The sequence below is a fragment of the Pelmatolapia mariae genome, linkage group LG6 (genome assembly GCF_036321145.2).
Source record: "Pelmatolapia mariae isolate MD_Pm_ZW linkage group LG6, Pm_UMD_F_2, whole genome shotgun sequence".
NCBI lineage: Eukaryota > Metazoa > Chordata > Actinopteri > Cichliformes > Cichlidae > Pelmatolapia > Pelmatolapia mariae.
In genome coordinates, this window is record NC_086232.1 from 7,895,062 (window position 1) to 7,914,386 (window position 19,325).

General features: G+C 40.0%; 1 protein-coding gene across 1 annotated transcript in view; it reads left to right on the top strand.

Annotated features, from left to right (window-relative positions):
* The window catches only part of LOC134628428 (hsp70-Hsp90 organising protein-like), a 31,754-nt gene continuing 12,429 nt past the window's right edge, over positions 1 to 19,325 (top strand). The window contains exon 1 of the mRNA XM_063475102.1: positions 1 to 175. Coding sequence (XP_063331172.1) covers positions 130 to 175 — 46 coding nt within the window. The 5' untranslated portion in view covers positions 1 to 129. The remainder of the gene's footprint in view (positions 176 to 19,325) is intronic.

Sequence of the window (19,325 nt, forward strand, 5' to 3'; positions counted from 1 at the left end):
TATGAGCCGGTACTGGCACCGGCGAGCTGTCGGCGCTTAATGAAGGGTGGAAGTGTGTGATTGTGTACAGAGGGACAGCTGGGATTTAACGCCGAGTGAGGCCCGCTAATGTGTGGACGGTAAAAGCTGATGAAGTTCACCAGAGATATCTGCCGGCTGCTGGGCTTAGGAGGCGGTGAGTAATACTGCCAGCCAGCCGTTACCAACTTTCGGCTCTTCGGTGAAATAAAGTGGTGACACTGGTTGGTTGCTCTGTGGAGTTTCTGTTTTTATTGAATACTGTATCTCAGAGCCCCTATTTTCCAGGCTTCAGTAGCACTCACAATTAATAACTTTCGGAAATAGTCTGTATATGTGTTAGAAAAATATGTCAGAAAGATGTATAAAACATAAAGAGTCAAACAGACTATTCAGAGATTCAGTAGCTGTACTGTTATCCTTCACCTGCCAACATATAATGATGTTGGTGGCATTTTCCGAGTTTTTATAGTTGCTGCATTGTTACATTTACATATGAATGAAGTGTGGCCTTTTTGAGTGTTATAAGACATAAGTGTTTTTAGGTTAATAGAAGTTGGAGTTCAGGTGGAGAGTGGGCGTTTTAGTCAGTCCTGCCTGTAATTTTAATTGTTCTTCGTGTTTGTGTAAGTGACCTGATTTTACAGTGAGTTCTGACTTGAGTGAGGGCCCAGAGCTCACCAAAGTAACATTTCTGGGGAGAAATGAGGGCTCTTTGGAATTGTTATCAGTGTTTATGTATGATACACATACCTTGGAGACAATCACAAACCAACCCCAGTAATAGTAACTGGCCATCTACACCTTTATTGTATTTGAAGAAGGTTATTGCCAGAGCTGCCACCTGTTTCACTTTACTTTAATCCGAGTTCAGCTTCATGCTGCATTCATGCGCTATATGTATTTGCACAATCCTATTAATGTCCCATTGAGTATCAGGTATGACATTACTGATTTATAATACTAGTAATATTTTTACACACACACACACACACGCACACACACGCACACACACACACGCACACACACGCACGCACACACACACACACACACGCACGCACGCACACACACACACACACACACACACACACACACATCATTGTTATTGGCAGTTGATTATTGTTAGCTATGTGTGACTAATAGGCCAGTAGCAGCCAACAGTAATCCATGCTTTTATAGGAATCATTCAGATTACTAAAGTGCTGTGAGGTTTTGGAGATTGATTTTGTGGCATTTTGCCTTTTTTTAAACATTATAAATAAAGGATAGAGAAAGCTTGCTCTGGAACATGGTTTTATTGGCAGATATCCTGAGTTGAGGTATCAAATGACCAACAGGGCTGGTGCATCACTAATTTATGATACATGGAAATTAGGTTAGTGAACAGTGAACAGAGCACATATGTGAGCATCCAAGTTATTATTACTACTGAGTAATAATAATTTGAGTTTTTTGTAGTCTATCCCACTCATATAGATCTGCTATGTAGTGTGTAACAAAGAATACAAATGAGACTGACCGAAGACCCTTTAGTGCTAAAGGATATTCTCACTTTTAATCAACTGTTTAACTAAAGTTAAAGAGTGAACACTTTAAGGTAAATAGTTCACTACAGCAGCTTGCTGTTTTTAGAGCTGAACATTATTTTAAAAGTCATTTATAAAGTCTGCACCTCCTACCGTGCATTTATACTGATGGGTGCCACACAGTTCATATTTAAGACCTTTATTGTTTCAAAATAGTAATTTTGGACTTCTGTTATGATGATTTCCATTTCTGTTTGCAAATGAATCAGATCTTAGGTGCCCTGTTTGAGTGTTTACTATGTTTAGACTCAGCTGGAAAAGCATTATAAGCCCAACCAAAAATATTTGACTGACAAATGAGCTGCACGCCAGCCCCACAAGAATGTACAGGAACTGGTCTGACCACCACTGTAACCTTTAAGTTTATGGTCAGCCATGACTGGTAATAACGTCATCCATGTAATGAAGACTTAATAAAAGTGTCTACACTCCAAATATGGGACATTCAAGCCAGCAGCAGGAGACAGAAAATAAAAGTTGAATTTTACTGAAAGCAGTAAAATGTACTTTAATTTTGTTTGCATACAAACAAATTTGGTGCCCTCCGTAAAGAAGTTTTGGCCTTTCCTCACAGGGAAAATCACCGTGAAAAGACTTTTAATGAGAAGACTTTTAAACAATTTTTAAAATTAGGGATTCAATTACTTCAGCACCATATACATTTTTAAAAATCAAATTAGTAGAAATAACAGGAAAACTGGTTTGTGAACATCAGGAGAACCAAATCACTCATACAATACAGATGTACAGATAGCATGGTGTTGACAATAAATGGGACTTTTATGTGTCTGGGGTTCAGTGCTGTGCTCTATGGTGGGGTGCACAGGGGCATCAAATACTAAAAGACAAAAGAAAGTGATTTATAAGTCAGTGAGGTTATGTATGGGTTTGGAGCTTGAATCTTCGTCACACATGCCTCATCTCATGCCGGACAGACGCACTGTACTTTTATTTTTCAATTTTTTCAGTTAAATTTTTCCCTAACCCTAACCACCAAAGGTACATGTTGAGACAGAAAAAACCCTGACTAATCATTAGAGAGCAACATGATAAGGCTGTTTTGACAGGTATTAACATCTACATCTATTTGTTGGTGTATATGTATAAGGAAGTACATACTGAGAACAATACGATGTTTTCAAACAGTGTAACCATGAAAGTAGTGATTATGAATGAAAATGAAACCTGAAACTAAATCAAAACGGAAATTCCTTACGTATGACGTGGCCTTTAGCTATGTCAGCTATGTCAATGTACTTGGTTGCTAGTTGACATTCCAGGCTCTGTTTGCATAGTTAACCTGCTAAATTTAGCTGTGAGTCTGCCCACTTAGTGCCACAGTTTTCTAATTTTGCTCAATTTCCGTGCTATTCAGTGTTGGGCAATCACTGAAAGTGTCTATCCATATGGATGCCCTTTGTTTTTTTTAAAAACAAATTTCTCTTTTAATCCCATGAGGAGAAGACTTCGTCAGTGATGACCCCAACCTTACCATAAATCAGGAGTTTGACAGTCGCTTGGATGTGCTTCTGAGTGTATGCTGCTTCAGCCTCCATCTTAGTTCTTGCTACTATGTGGTGGATAGTCTCCGAGTTAGTTTTGCACTTGGAATATAATGTGTGGGTGAATCATTTTGGAAATATAGTGTTTCTACATAAAGATTGTAAAGATGTAAAAGCACTGTTCTGTTTTCATGATATTGAAATAAAAACATATTGTCACTGCAGTCAATGAAAAGTTGTGGCAAATTATTATGATCTCAATGTTGAATTGTGTTGGCTGTAATTGTGCAGCCCTTCCACATAGGATGCAGACTGCTGTGATGTGGAAACCACACCCTGTGGAACATTAATGACTTTCATTGACTTCAAGTGACAATGGGCAAAATAACCTGTGACAAAGCAAAATGGGCAGGTATTGAGTTCAGCTTGTTTCAGTTTCACTGAACGTCTGGGATCCTGTTGATTGACATATGATGGCGTGGCATATACGTTAGCGACACACCACGTGTGACGAGCACCCACATGGACGCCCTGTATGGTGGATACACCATTATCGAATGATAATGATAGAAAGACTCGACAGACCCACTTCTTAGAACATCAGTAGTCATGGTGATCAGTTGTTCGTTTAAGTGGGATCATCTACAGGTAACCTGCCAGATCCATGATTAAATATCCTTGTGTAATATCCCATATGGAAAAGAAATAGAAAAAACTTATAAAAGACTTGCATAAGATGTGGCCTACTTCATATAGTGAATCATATAAGGGTTATATGATTTACTCATGAAAGTGGCCACTTTCTCATTATATTGTTTTAGTAAGTATCCAAAACATACAAGTTTCATTTATATAATTTTTCAGTGGAACTTATATCTGCTTTCACTCTTGTATGCTTTTCATACAAGTTTCACACAAGACAGATACAAACTTTATAAGATTTATATAGATCTTTTCCATATGGGATAATATGCACTCAGCTCATATACATTTAAAACTGATGATACACTTTAAATTCATCATGTTCCTTCAACAAAGCAATAAAAAGTCGACAGGAATCAGAAGCATTACTAGACCCAACATCCTTCATCACATTGTATCATCTTTAAGAGCAATAAAAATTATCTTTCAAGTTCTGACCTTTGCTGTCTGCATCATGACTTTGGCAGCTGAAGATATTTAATTTTCTGGTTAAACAAACGCCTACACCATTAACACAGTCCTCTTCCTGCCATCTGCAACCTCTAGACATAAATTAGGTTTATTTTGTATCAGTGCGTATTTCCTACCATGTTCATCATTCCTCGTGTCCTTGGACTGTCTTGCTTGGGAACGTCATTCCCCTGACTTTTCAGTGCTTATATTATTTCATGTCTTAAAAAAGACTTGTACGTCTCGGTACTTTAAACACAATTTGAAATCAGCATCTTCTTACTACCCTTACGAAAAACAGTTCCAAGTATGAATTGCATTTCACTTTCCAGTTCCAGTTAAAGAGCTGCTTTTACTAAAAGGCTGCTTAAGAAACGAGCATTTAAACATTAAAAAAAGAAATGTTATTGAGGTGACTGAGCAGCTCATTCTCTTAATTCTCTTAAACATCTTAATGGGTTTTCCTTTAACCGCTTGGTAAATTTTCAGGAACTAAAAGATGTTACATTTTAAGTTAAGAGTCACAGACTTTGGCATGAAACAGAGTAAAGCTTTCAAGCACAACCTCCCCCAGTTCCAAAATACACGGAGAATAGAATAAGTTAAAGTTACAGGGGCTTTTGTATTATAAAGGGCAGCTTTATTCCTTGTCAAGCACATTTGGCCTTGTGGTTTCAATCATGATAATCATTTTACAAACACATTTTTAAATAGGACAGGAATGGAATAGAAAAACAACCAGTCACAGACAGTGATGGGTTCATTATGATTACTGTCCTATCAGTAATCATAATGAACTACTTACTGGAATTAAGTAACACATAAAAACCCTAATCACAGACAGTGACTGGTTGTGACTGGAGTGGACGTCCCAGCAAATTCACCCCAAGATCAGACCATGCAATCCTCAGAGAAATCCTAGAGCGACATCTCAGACGCTACAGACCTCAGTTAGCATGACAGTACAATTCGAACACGACTGATAAAGAAAGGCTTGTTTGGAGGGGAACAAAACACAAAACCTCTAGAACAATGTCATAGGGACAGATAAGACTTGGCTGTGGACATAATGCACAGCACCATGTTTGGTGAAAACCAAACACGGCATAGAAATAAGACAATACAAATATGATTAAGAAGACCATGAATTCATTTTTTTCCTATCAGGAATTATAGTGATCTACTTAGTGCAATTAAGGAACACATAAAAACACCCTTTCAAAGTTCATCAGAAGTATCTACATTTGTGAACTTGTGTGATCTCATCACAGAAAACTTTATGTCATTGTGTTTCAACACTGAGCACATGAGTCAGAGCGATAGCATGTCCTGCATGCATCTTTCAGTCTTGTATTTGTTTACAAAACTGGGTGTGTCTGCGTGTGATTAGCCTTGGCACTAATTAGCCAAAAGATTTAGCTGATAAAATAGGGGGAACCACCCGTTTTAAATTTAATGTCACAGCTATAATACGGACGCTGGATAAGAAACTTGTTACCTAAATGTAAACATGTAAAAATTATTTTCTTTTTAAGTTGATTATGGTTCAAATTTGGAAAATGGAAGCAAGTTCCTCTGCTCTGTAAATGGTGTGAGGAATCAACGCCACATATTTTATCTTCTCCATTCACTCATGAATGGAGAAGATAAAATAACAAACAGGCCTCACCTGGCTATGAAACAATCAGTTAATTGTTGACTTTCTTTTGAGCCTCTGAAAATGAAGGACTGCTTATAAAAGTGGCTGTAACTGGAAGCTGGAAGTCTACAGTGTTACTACTGCTTCTGTAAAATTAGCTTTGGTAGTTTATAGAGGCAAAATTAAAAAAAAGAAAAAAAAAGAAGTGTCATTGTCCAAAGGTTATGGACTTATGTGTATCAGAGCTTCCAAGCGTGAAATAATTTGTGTCAAAATTCAAGATGATGTATTGATGAAGGTAGGCAGGTATTCACAAACATAATCTAAGTAAAGTTTAATTTTAGTGGTTGCTGGGATATAAAATCACTATCTGTTAGAAACTGCATAAGACGATTGCTGATTTGTTTTCCTAAAACTATAAAAGAATAAAGTTTAAAAAAAGTTCCTCTGGAAGCTAGGGAGTGTCCACACAGCAGGTTGGCAATCAGAAGCCATAGAAAGTCAGTGACATTCAGTGACTTTGAGTCACAGCAAGTGACATAACTGTGGGCATTGTGAAGCGGGCGGGTTAACTGGAATTAAACTTCTCCCAACTTTGAGGTGAGTGATTGAAACTAACAATGAGAGCAAAGAATGCTGCTGTTTGAGATATGAGGGAATAAGTTTCAACCAAAAATAAACTAACTGATAGCACTCTGGGATAAGGGAAGGGTGTGGGGAGGAGGTTTTTTTGTTTTGTTTTGTTTTTTCTGTTTGTTTGGTTTTTGGGGGTTTCTTGAAATGTGTCTGATATTTTTTATTTTCCACTAAAATAGTTTGCAGTTGATTATTAATAAAACATTGAGCTCAGTTTTTATTCTTTGTTAGCATACTTTACTGGTAAAAACAGCCTTGGAAGACCTGCAGACGAATCTTAACGCTGTCATTTATGGGAAAAAATGAACAAAAATATAATTGGATGAAATGCGAGGACCTTCAGTGGAATGTGGGCAAAGGCTACTTTCTCTCTGTTTCGTCTATCTGTATGTCTGAGTCAGAAGCCTCTCTGTGTTCTGCTGTACTGCTTGTTTTTAGAGCAAGGTCAGGGTTTATTTATCACCCTTAAACCCTTCCAACAGTCCAGGGGATGGAATTGCTTCACTTTTCTGGAAACTTTTTTTAACCATGAAACAGTTAGAGAAGGTGTTGAGGTTTCTCTTGCAGTCAGCACCAAATAGTAAATTGATTTGGGAGAACAGCATGTATGTTTGAAAGATAACCTCAGATTGCAAATGGTGCATGACTGTGTTGTTGTGTAATGTCACTTTGGGGCCAGCCTTTGTTTGTACTCACTGCCACCATTTGAATAATAACCGATTTGAGAATATATTTATCTTTGAAAGAACAAAGATAATTTTTTTTCTGATTTCATGTGAATGTAACACAACGTCCTAATTTAAACATCATTAAAACAATTATTATATGACATCACTTGAAGGAATTAGTGGATTTACATAGATTTCTTTGAATTGCAGTAAAATGTTTACGTTTTTCACTCGTTAATAAACTGCAGAAGAATCTTTATTCCAATCATATTCTTGTCGTTCTTTACTGCAAATAACGACTGCAGTGTAGACTCAACCTGCTGCCCTGTTTCTGTTCTGGAGGACTTGCTAAAGCAGTACACACTCTTGTTAACATTTTGGAGATTGCACACAAGCTCATGCATGTAGCACATAACTTAATGTTGCCTTTCATACCTGATCTGAAAGCTCCCATGGTGCTTAATCTGCTGAGTAAATATTATAAATCTAGGCTGAATAGAGAGCAGTCATAACTCGCTGAATCAGCCTGACATGCTTGTTCATCACAGAGGAATCTTGTAGTCAGCCTTAAGAAATTTCATCACGTACAGCAGTAATATTAACATTTAATCTGAATGCAGACAAACATGTCTGATTTGTCTTCTGAATTATGTTGGTGGCTAAGGTGTACTGTCCATTAAAGCAAAGCAGAGATGTAAATATAAATGGCTCTAAAATGCCCATAGGTGTGAATGTGAGTGCGGATGGTTGTCTGTCTCTGTGTGCTGGTGACCTGTCCAAGGGGCACCCTGCCTCTCGCCCTATGGTAGCTGGGACGGGCGCCAGCCCCCCTGCCACCCTGATAAAGATAAACAGGAGAGAATGGAAGGGTGGATTTTTAGGACTTTTGTTTCCTGTTGCATTAATTGAATTTGCATCTTCTGACCTGATGCTTCCAGTGGTCTTTTCCCATGCTCCCAGATTAATTTAAAGACAATTCTAGATGTATTTCCACATATCTGGTGCAGATTGTGATAAAGAATCCGAATGCATCACATACCTGTATAATCTCATTCAATAAATGAATGTGTGTTCTCGAGCAAATTTAAAAACAAACTTAACACAAAGACTCAAGGCAAAATAACCTTAGACATCACCAGATTCGGTGTTTAATCCATTAAGATTCTCTCCAAGCTACTGCAGCCACGTTCAGTAGTTTGTGAGTCTCTTTGGCTTCACCTTTGTCTTCAGTAACTTAAAATCCTGCTCTTTCAGGATGAGATCAGGTAATTGACTTGTCCCTTGAGGAATATTCAATTTCTTTGCTCTGAGCATGCTTTGGGTCATTATTTATTTGGTTTGGAATGACACTGAAATTCATCCTGCCACTTCTGCTGGCAGCCACATCATCAATAAACACTAGTGTCGTTTCACTGGCAGCCATTCATGCCCATGCCAGAATATTTTTGCCCACATGTTTGACAGATAATGTGGGATGCTTCAGATTGTGATCGTGATTGTCTTTCTTGCAATACTTTTCTCTTCTCATCATTGTGGTTCAAGTTCATGTTGGTTTCATCTGTCCGAAGAAGTTTTTTTTCCAGAGCTGTGCAGGCTCTTCCAGGTGTTTTCTGCCAGAGTCTAATCTGGTCTTCATGGTTTTGAGTGAAACCCACTCTGTTTTGATTCATAAAGGAATCTGTTGATTGTAGACCCTGACAACAATATGCCTCCTTCATCAAGAGTGTGAGAGTGTTGACTTGACTAGGTATTTTGAAGGACCTTTTTTAAACCAAGGAAATAATTCTGCCATCATCCATATATCCACAGTGCTTTGGCCATTTCCAAAATTTTTGTTATATCTCTGGAACCCTTGAAAAAAAATCTAAATCTTTTAGTAAGTCAGTTTAGTTTGATATAAAATGATAAAAGAATAGACCTCACCTAGCCATGAAAACTCCTCTTGTTCAATTGTCCATTTACCTTTGAGCCTTTGAGTCTATGTTGATTATGCATACAAAAAAAGGTCTAATAGTCCACATTCTCATAGCCCTGGCTGTATTTCAATCCCATGTTTCTTTTGCCATGAAGTTGAATGAACTTATTTTAATGTTACTTACAGACAACAGTGGATTATCTGGTATTAAACTGGTAGTTGTCCTATATGTGCTGCCTGAGGTAGGACTGGGTGATAAGTTCAAATCTTCCAGCTGACTGAGCACTTCGTTGTGCGTTTTAAATTATTATTTTTTAGTTTTAAACCAAATATGGCAAGTGGGTGGAGTTAAATGTGCCAGTTAAATGAATGACTTCATAAAGCCTCTTAATCACAAACAGTCAGTGCAAAAAGAAGCTAGTAAATGATTAGGATGCACATGCTGTAACATTTGACTACCTAGCTTACTTAGTAGCTACCGTAACTAGCAAATCCTCCAGGATAACTTGTTTTCTCATCATATTGTCAGACGTAAAAATGGGGACTTGCACATTGTGCTTTGTTCTGCAGCACTCGGCATTAGTCATATTACGTCTTAATACTGGGGCATTTCATTCACTCGCAAGAAGAGAATCACTATCAGAGCAGTATGCTAGTGTCTGCATATGATTTTTAACTCAAGTTCAGCACGAAAAAGGGAAGAAGGTGCCACTGTTTTGCATTAATTGTGCTTTACATGCAAATTATTTACTTTGAGTACAATTCTCTAGAAGACGAATCGAATAGATGAGCAAAATCAAAGCAAAAATCTGAAAAAAGTTTCTGTTTTTGCATGTTCACAGTTTAAGCACTTTAGACTACTGCGTACAAATGCCTCATCCAAACATCCAGCTTCATCCAGTTTCATCCTAAAATGGTCATTCACATTTCATTTGTGTAGTCAAATATTTTAAGAATGAATATAAATGGAAACTATGCTGACTACATTAAACATCAAAAGCTGTGTGTCATCAAAAGCAAAGATAGTTCTCACACTAAAATCATCAGACAATAAGCTCCCCTGAAACATGATAATATTAACCAGTCATTGTCCGCATATCTTTGGATTACTGTATTCTTAGTAAATCTGATAAAGACAGTATGAAGTGAAACACCACAGATATCACCTGATTTAATGACTTATAAAATGCAACCTTGCAGATGTATTTAAATCTGTTCATGCCAGCTGATCTTCCACTACTAACACATGAATTTAAAGCATGTATGGAGGGCAGCCCATTAGGTAAAGATGTGGCTACATGCCAGGGGTGTGTTGGCTGGCAAATGTGTCCTCAGCCTTAGCCTCAAGGCTTAAAAATTTCCCACCTCGAGAGCTCAGATAGTTTGATGTTGTTTTTGCGCAGCAGGCTGACAACACAAGACATTTTACGAAATGGACTTATTCTCCAGGGTGCTCTCCGACTGAACTCCTGACTCCTTTTTGCTCCGAGGGCAGGAGAACAAATAGTTCAGAGCGCAGCTTGCATGGATGCTCAGCAACAGAAAACTGGCCTCATTACTGACTCACAATAGGATTCTTAATGATTTTATGCTTGTTCTTTCTCTGCAAGTCACGATTAGTTTGTTTGCACTTGCAAGATGATGACCAACACAAAACACACTGGAAAAATTTCCCTTTTACATTTGATCAGTGGGTTTTGGTCAGTGGTTGTTGATCAATAGTCATGAGAATTTGCATAATTATGATTAAGGAACTGACCTCACAGCCCATTGTTCCTTCAGTGGGCTGGTTTCAGTCATTGTGCAAATGTACTGTTTATAAGATTGGGGAAACCTGCAGTCAGCTGAGACTGAAGAAGTCACTTGGATGAGTGATGAAACGTTTCTCCCACAAAACGCTACGTCCAGATGAACAGATTCAACTTTTGGAGACTTTTACATTATGTATGTGGCCAGCAGGAGGAGAATCTGCTTTAAATCTGTTTCATTTGATCTCTTCTGTTGTTCATAACACAGCAGACCAAATCTTGAAGGGTTGAAAAATAAACTCACACAAGAATAAAAATGACCCTTAATTGGCATCTCACCCAGTTTGATAACTTCTGGTCTAAATAGAAAAGTCTGATGAGTGTTTAAATATGTTTACCAGACAAAGTTTGCATATTGCATGGTTTATTCAAACTGGCAACCTATTAAGGAAATACTTTAGAGAAAAAAAACAATTTCAATTAAAGCTGCAAGCAGCGTTATGAGGGCCCTCGCAACCCCGTCGGGTCGAGCGACGCCCAACACCTAAAACCAGCACGTCCGATCTGATGTCACATTGAAGGAATTCCTACAATTTAACCACCAGCTAACATTTCATCTTATTCAATCGTGATCATAGTCGTCCCACTAGGTGGCGCTCTAACCATTAATGACAAATGGCATATCAAACATTTCCGAGCTTGAGTCTCATCATGCCTGCAACGTTTGGGAGAGATTGGACATTGTGTTTTTGAGTGGCAGCAGATTACTGCTTTTTGGCGAGTGATTAAAACTCCACGTGCCGCCATGACCACCCCGTTTCCCTGAACGTAAAAAGCTTCGCAATTTAACATCACAAAGGTCTTTGGATTCCACACACTGGAGATTGGTTCAATATGATGAAATCCCTTGGAGGAGTTCGTCAAAGAACGGGGCCTGAAAAGAAGGGAAAATGTCGCCAAAATTACACATTCATTTTAAAATCGCTGACTTCCTGTTGGATTTGGGATATTGCTCCAAGAGACTTTTTTGTACATCTTGACATCTCCTATAAGCTTGCCAGGTTTCAGACTCATACATAAAACACAGTACAGGGGCTGTTGTTTTGAAATTTTGTAGGGGGCGCTGTGGAGCCATTTTGCGCTAATCAATGAAAATGATAATATCACGAGAAAGTGCTCATCACATTGGAGGTGTGCGCCAAATTTCACGACATTTTAAACTTTCCAAGCCCCTCAAAATCCACTTCATCTTTCATGGTGAACTGCGTTGCCACCAGGGTGCGCCGTTCAGTTTAAAGTCACAATTTTCTCACTGAAGCATCACGAGGGACTCATCGTGATATTCACTGCTTTTGAGGTGACCACAATGAAACCGTGAAAATCAGTAAAACAAAATGAAAGCCATGACATTTCCTGTTCCCACTAGGTGGCGCTCTTTGTATTCCTGTCAATGGGCACATCAATCTGTTCAGGGCGGGTCTGACATCATGCCTTTAAAGTCTGGTACTGATCAGACTGGATTTCATTGAGTTATACTAATTTGTTTCTTCAAGGCAAGACATCAAAGTTCGCCATGCTGCTGGGGTCACACCCTCTGACGAAAACTCACAGTTTTCTCTGTAACCCAAGACCAACTCCTTAAGGCTTTCCTGAAGAAATCTGAGGCCGCAGATGTCATCGATCACAATACTGTACCCCGAAGTGTAAAACATGACATTTCCTGTTCCCACTAGGTGGCGCTGTCCCTGGTGTCAAATATGGCAGTTGAAATATGTTCAGGGGTGGAGCCTTATCATATGTGTGCTCTTTGGTCCACGTCAGACCATGTATGACAGAATGAGAGGCAATAAGATTTTCATGGCAAGTCATCGAAATTTGCCGTGGCGCCGCCGCTTCACCGTATCACGAAAACTCAAAAGCTCCGCAATTTAACATGGCCCAGGTGTGTAGTTGACACTGACCAAAGATGAAGCTTATACGACCAAATCCCAAGGAGGAGTTCGAAAAAGTTCGAAGCATGGAAATGGCAAAATTAGAGCCAAAATGTCACCTTCACTTGCAAATGGCGGACTTCCTGTTGGGTTTGCGTCAATGGTCCCAGTGACTTTTTTGTTCGTCTTGGCATGATACACATGTGTGCCAAATTTCCTACATGTAGCTCAAACGATGTGTTCGTAGGGCTGCATTTAACAAGGCATAGGTGGCGCTACAGAGCCATTTCCAAGTGCTCATGTGTAAAACCATTAAAACTCAAAATTTTTCACCAGACCTGGCATGTGTGCAAAATTTCATGAGTTTTTGAGCATGTTTAGGCCCTCAAAAAGGCCCTTGTTTTGCCTGAATAATAATAATAATAATAATAATTAAAGCTGCAAGCAGCGATACGAGGGCCCTCGCACCCCAGCACGTCGAGCCACGCCCAACACCTACAAAAAGCACGTCAGATCTGATGTCACATTGATGGAATTCATACGTAGAAGCACCAGTTAAAATTTCATCTCATTCAATCATGATTATAGTCGTCCCACTAGGTTGCGCTCTAATCATTACTGACAAATGGCATAACAAACATTTCCGAGCTTGATTCTCATCATAACTGCAACTTTTTGGAAAGATTGGACATTGTGTTTTTGAGTGACAACAGATTACTGCTTTTTGGCGAGTGATTGAAAGTCCACGTGCCGCCATGACCACCCCGTTTCCCTGAACGTAAAAAGCTTCGCAATTTAACATCACAAAGTTCTTTAGATTCCACATACTGAAGATTGGGTCAATATGATGAAATCCCTTGGAGGAGTTCGTCAAAGAACGGTACCTTAAAAGAGGTGAAAATGTCGCCAAAATTACAGATTAATTTTAAAATGGCTGACTTCCTGTTGGATTTGGGATATTGCTCCAAGAGACTTTTTTGTACATCTTGATATCTTCCATAACCTTACCAAGTTTCAGACTCATACATAAAACACAGAGCAGGGGCTGTTGTTTTGAAATTTTGTAGGGGGCGCTATGGAGCCATTTTGCGCTATTCACGGAAAGTGATCACATAACAAGAAAGCCCTCATCACATTGGAGGTGTACACCAAATTTCAAGACTTCTTAAACTTTCCAAGCCCCTCAAAATCCGTTTCATCTTTCATGGTGAACTGCGTTGCCACCAGGGTGCGCCGTTCAGTTTAAAGTCACAATTTTCTCACTGAAGCATCACGAGGGACTGATCGTGATATTCACCGCTTTTGAGGTGGCTACGATGTACCTGTGAAAATCAGTACAACAAAATGTAAGACATGACATTTCCTCTTCCCACTAGGTGGCGCTCTACGTATTCCTGACAATAGGCACATCAATCTGTTCAGGGCGGGTCTGACATCATCCCTGTAAAGTCTGGTACTGATCAGACTGGATTTCATTGAGTTATACTAATTTGTTTCTTCATGGCGAGACATCAATGTTCGCCATTCTGCAGGGGTCACACCCTCTGACGAAAAGTCACAGTTTTCACGGTAACCCAAGACCAACTCCTTAAGGCTTTCCTGAAGAAATTTGAGGCCGCAGATGTCATCGATCACAATACTGTACCCCAAAGTGTAAAACATGACATTTCCTCTTCCCACTAGGTGGCGCAGTCCTTATTGTCACATATGGCAGTTGAAATATGTTCAGGGGTGGAGCCTTATCATATGTGTGCTCTTTGGTCCAGGTCGGCCCATGTATGACAGAATGAGAGGCAATAAGATTTTCATGGCGAGTCATTGAAATTCGCCGTGGCGCCACCGCTACACCGTGTCGCGAAAACTCAAAAGCTCCGCAATTTAACATGGCCCAGGTGTGTAGTTGACACTGACCAAATATGAAGCTTATACGACCAAATCCCAAGGAGGAGTTTGAAAAAGTTCGAGGCATGGAAATGGCAAAATTAGAGCCAAAATGTCACCTTCAATCCAAAATGGCGGACTTCCTGTTGGGTTTGCGTCAATGGGCCCACAGGCTTTTTTGTTCGTCTTCGCATGATACACATGTGTGCCAAATTTCATACATGCAGCTACAACGATGTGTTCGTAGGGCTGCATTTAACAACACCTAGGTGGCGCTACAGAGCCATTTCCAAGTGCTCATGTGTAAAACCATTAAAATACAAAATTTTTCACCAGACCTGGCATATGTGCAAAATTTCATGAGTTTTTGAGCATGTTTAGGCCCTCAAAAAGGCCCTTGTTTTGCCTGAATAATAATAATAATAATAATAATAATAATAATAATAATAATAATAATAATAAGAAACGGAGCAGATACAATAGGGCCTTCGCACTCTCGGTGCTCGGGCCCTAATTAAAGCTGCAAGCAGCGATATGAGGGCCCTCGCACCCCCGGCGCGTCGAGCCACGTCCAACACCTACAACCAGCACGTCCGATCTGATGTCACATTGATGGAATTCATACGTAGAACTACCAGCTAAAATTTCATCTCATTCAATCATGATTATAGTCGTCCCACTAGGTGGCGCTCTAACCATTACTGACAAATGGGATAACAAATATTTCCCCGCTCGAGTCTTATCATAACTGCGACCTTTGGGAGCGATTGGACATTGTATTTTTGAGTGACAGCTGATTACTGCTTTTTGGCGAGTGATTGAAACTCCACGTGCCGCCATGACCACCCCATTTCCCTGAACGTAAAAAGCTTCGCAATTTAACATCACAAAGGTCTTTAGATTCCCCACCCTGGAGATTGGGTCAATATGATGAAATCCCTTGGAGGAGTTCGTCAAAGTATGACGCCTGAAAAGAGGAGAAAATGTCGCCAAAATTACACATTAATTTTAAAATGGCTGACTTCCTGTTGGATTTGGGATATTGCTCCAAGAGACTTTTTTGTACATCTTGACATGTCCTATAAGCTTACCAGGTTTCAGACTCATACATAAAACACAGAGCAGGGGTTGTTGTTTTGAAATTTTGTAGGGGGTGCTGTGGAGCCATTTTGCGCTATTCAATGAAAATGATAACATCACGAGAAAGTGCTCATCACATTGGAGGTGTGCGCCAAATTTCACGACATTTTAAACTTTCCAAGCCCCTCAAAAGGCACTTCATTGTTCATGGTGAACTGTGTTGCCACCAGGGTGCGCCGTTCAGTTTAAAGTCAAAATTTTCTCACTGAAGCATAACGAGGGACTGATGGTGATATTCACCGCTTTTGAGGTGGCCACAATGAAACCGTGAAAATCAGTAAAACAAAATGAAGAACATGACACTTCCTGTTCCCACTAGGTGGCGCTCTACGTATTCCTGTCAATGGGCGCATCAATCTGTTCAGGGCGGGTCTGACATCATGCCTTTAAAGTCTGGTACTGATCAGACTGGATTTCATTGAGTTATACTAATTTGTTTCTTCATGGCGAGACATCAAAGTTCGCCATTCTGCTGGGGTCACACCCTCTGACGAAAAGTCACAGTTTTCACGGTAACCCAAGACCAACTCCTTAAGGCTTTCCTGAAGAAATTTGAGGCCGCAGATGTCATCGATCACAATACTGTACCCAGAAGTGTAAAACATGACATTTCCTGTTCCCACTAGGTGGCGCTGTCCCTGGTGTCAAATATGGCAGTTGAAATATGTTCAGGGGTGGAGCCTTACCATATGTGTGCTCTTTGGTCCACGTCGGACCATGTATGATTGTATGAGAGGCAATAAGATTTTCATGGCGAGTCATCGAAATTCGCCGTGGCGCCGCCGCTTCACCGTATCGCGAAAACTCAAAAGCTCCGCAATTTAACATGGCCCAGGTGTGTAGTTGACACTCACTAAATATGAAGCTTATACGACCAAATCCCAAGGAGGAGTTCGAAAAAGTTCGAGGCATGGAAATGGCAAAATTAGAGCCAAAATGTCACCTTCACTTGCAAATGGCGGACTTCCTGTTGGGTTTGCGTCAATGGTCCCAGTGACTTTTTTGTTCGTCTTGGCATGATACACATGTGTGCCAAATTTCATACATGTAGCTCCTACGATGTGTTCGTAGGGCTGCATTTAACAAGGCATAGGTGGCGCTCTAGAGCCATTTCTCAGTGCTCATATGTAAAACCATTAAAATACAAAATTTTTCACCAGACCTGGCATGTGTGCAAAATTTCATGAGTTTTTGAGCATGTTTAGGCCCTCAAAAAGGCCCTTGTTTTGCCTGAATAATAATAATAATAATAATAATAATAATAATAATAATAATAATAAGAAACAGAGCAGATACAATAGGGCCTTCGCACTCTCGGTGCTCGGGCCCTAATAATAATAATTAAAGCTGCAAGCAGCGTTATGAGGGCCCTCGCACCCCGGCATGTCGAGCCACGCCCAACACCTACAACCAGCACGTCCGATCTCATGTCACATTGATGGAATTCATGCATTTAACCACCAGCTAAAATTTCATCTCATTCAGTCATGATTATAGTCATCCCACTAGGTGGCACTCTAACCATTACTGACAAATGGCATAACAAATATTTTTGTGCTCGAATCTCATCACGCCTGCGACCTTTGGGAGAGATTGGACATTGTATTTTTGAGTGACAGCAGATTGCTGCTTTTTGGCGAGTGATTGAAACTCCACGTGCCGCCATGACCACCCCGTTTCCCTGAACGTAAAAAGCTTCGCAATTTAACATCACAAAGGTCTTTAGATTCCACACACTGGAGATTGGTTCAATATGATGAAATCCCTTGGAGGAGTTCGTCAAAGAACGGTCAATGAAAAGAAGGGAAATTGTCGCCAAAATCACACATTAATTTCAAAATGGCTGACTTCCTGTTGGATTTGGGATATTGCTCCAAGAGACTTTTTTGTACATCTTGATATCTTCCATAAGCTTACCAGGTTTCAGACTCATACATAAAACACAGAGCAGGGGCTGTTGTTTTGAAATTTTGTAGGGGGCGCAGTGGAGCCATTTTGGGCTATTCAATGAAAATGGTAAAATAACAAGAAAGCGCTCATCACATTGGAGGTGTGCGCCAAATTTGAAGACTTTTCAAACTTTCCAAGCCTCTCAAAAGCCACTTCAATGGTCATGGTGAACAGCGTTGCCACCAGGGTGCGCCGTTCAGTTTAAAGTCACAATTTTCTCACTGAAGCATCAAGAGGGGCTGATGGTGATATTCACCGCTTTTGAAGTGGCCACGATGAACCTTTGAAAATCAGTACAACAAAATGAAAGACATGACATTTCCTGTTGCCACTAGGTGGCGCTCTACGTATTCCTGACAATGGGCACATCAATCTGTTCAGGGCGGGTTTGACATCATCCCTGTAAAGTCTGGTTCTGATCAGTTTGGATTTCATTGAGTTACACTAATTTGTTTCTTCATGGCGAGACATCAATGTTCGCCATGCTGCTGGGGTCACACCCTTTCGCGAAAACTCACAGTTTTCACTGTAAGCCAAGACCAACTCCTTAAGGCTTTCCTGGAGAAATTTCAGGCTTCAGATGTCACCCATAACAATACTGTACACCAAAGTGTAAAACATGACATTTCCTGTTGCCACTAGGTGGCGCTGTCCCTGGTGTCAAATATGGCAGTTAAAATATGTTTAGGGGTGGAGCCTTATCATATATCTGCTCTTTGGTCCAGGTCGGACCATGTATGACAGTTTGAGAGGCAATAAGATTTTCATGGCGAGTCATCAAAATTCGCCATGGCGCCACGGGCTCACCGTATCATGAAAACTCAAAAGCTCCGCAATTTAACATCGCCCAGGTGTGTAGTTGACACTGACCAAATATGAAGCTTATACATCCAAATCCCAAGGAGGAGTTCGAAAAAGTTCGAGGCATGGAAATGGCAAAATTAGAGTCAAAATGTCACCTTCACCTCTAAATTGCGGACTTCCTGTTGGGTTTGCGTCAATGGGCCCACTGACTTTTTTGCTCGTCTTGGCATGATACACATGTGTGCCAAATTTCATACATGTAGCTCAAACGATGTGTTCGTAGGGCTGCATTTAACAAGGCATAGGTGGCGCTACAGAGCCATTTCCTAGTGCTCATGTGTAAAACCATTAAAATACAAAATTTTTCACCAGACCTGGCATGTGTGCAAAATTTCATGAGTTTTTGAGCATGTTTAGGCCCTCAAAAAGGCCCTTGTTTTGCCTGAATAATAATAATAATAATAATAATAAGAAGAAGAAGAAACGGAGCAGATACAATAGGGCCTTCGCACTCTCGGTGCTCGGGCCCTAATAATAATAATAAGAAACGGAGCAGATACAATAGGGCCTTCGCACTCTCGGTGCTCGGGCCCTAACAAGTTACTAACTATCTATGACTACTCAATATACTGATTTTTCATGAAGTATAAAAATCTCAGGCAGTTTTAGTAACCTCTAACTACTACATGATTCACTGTCTTGCAAATATAGTCATTAATAAGTGTGATAAAGGTTTTCATGATCACCCAGGGAGG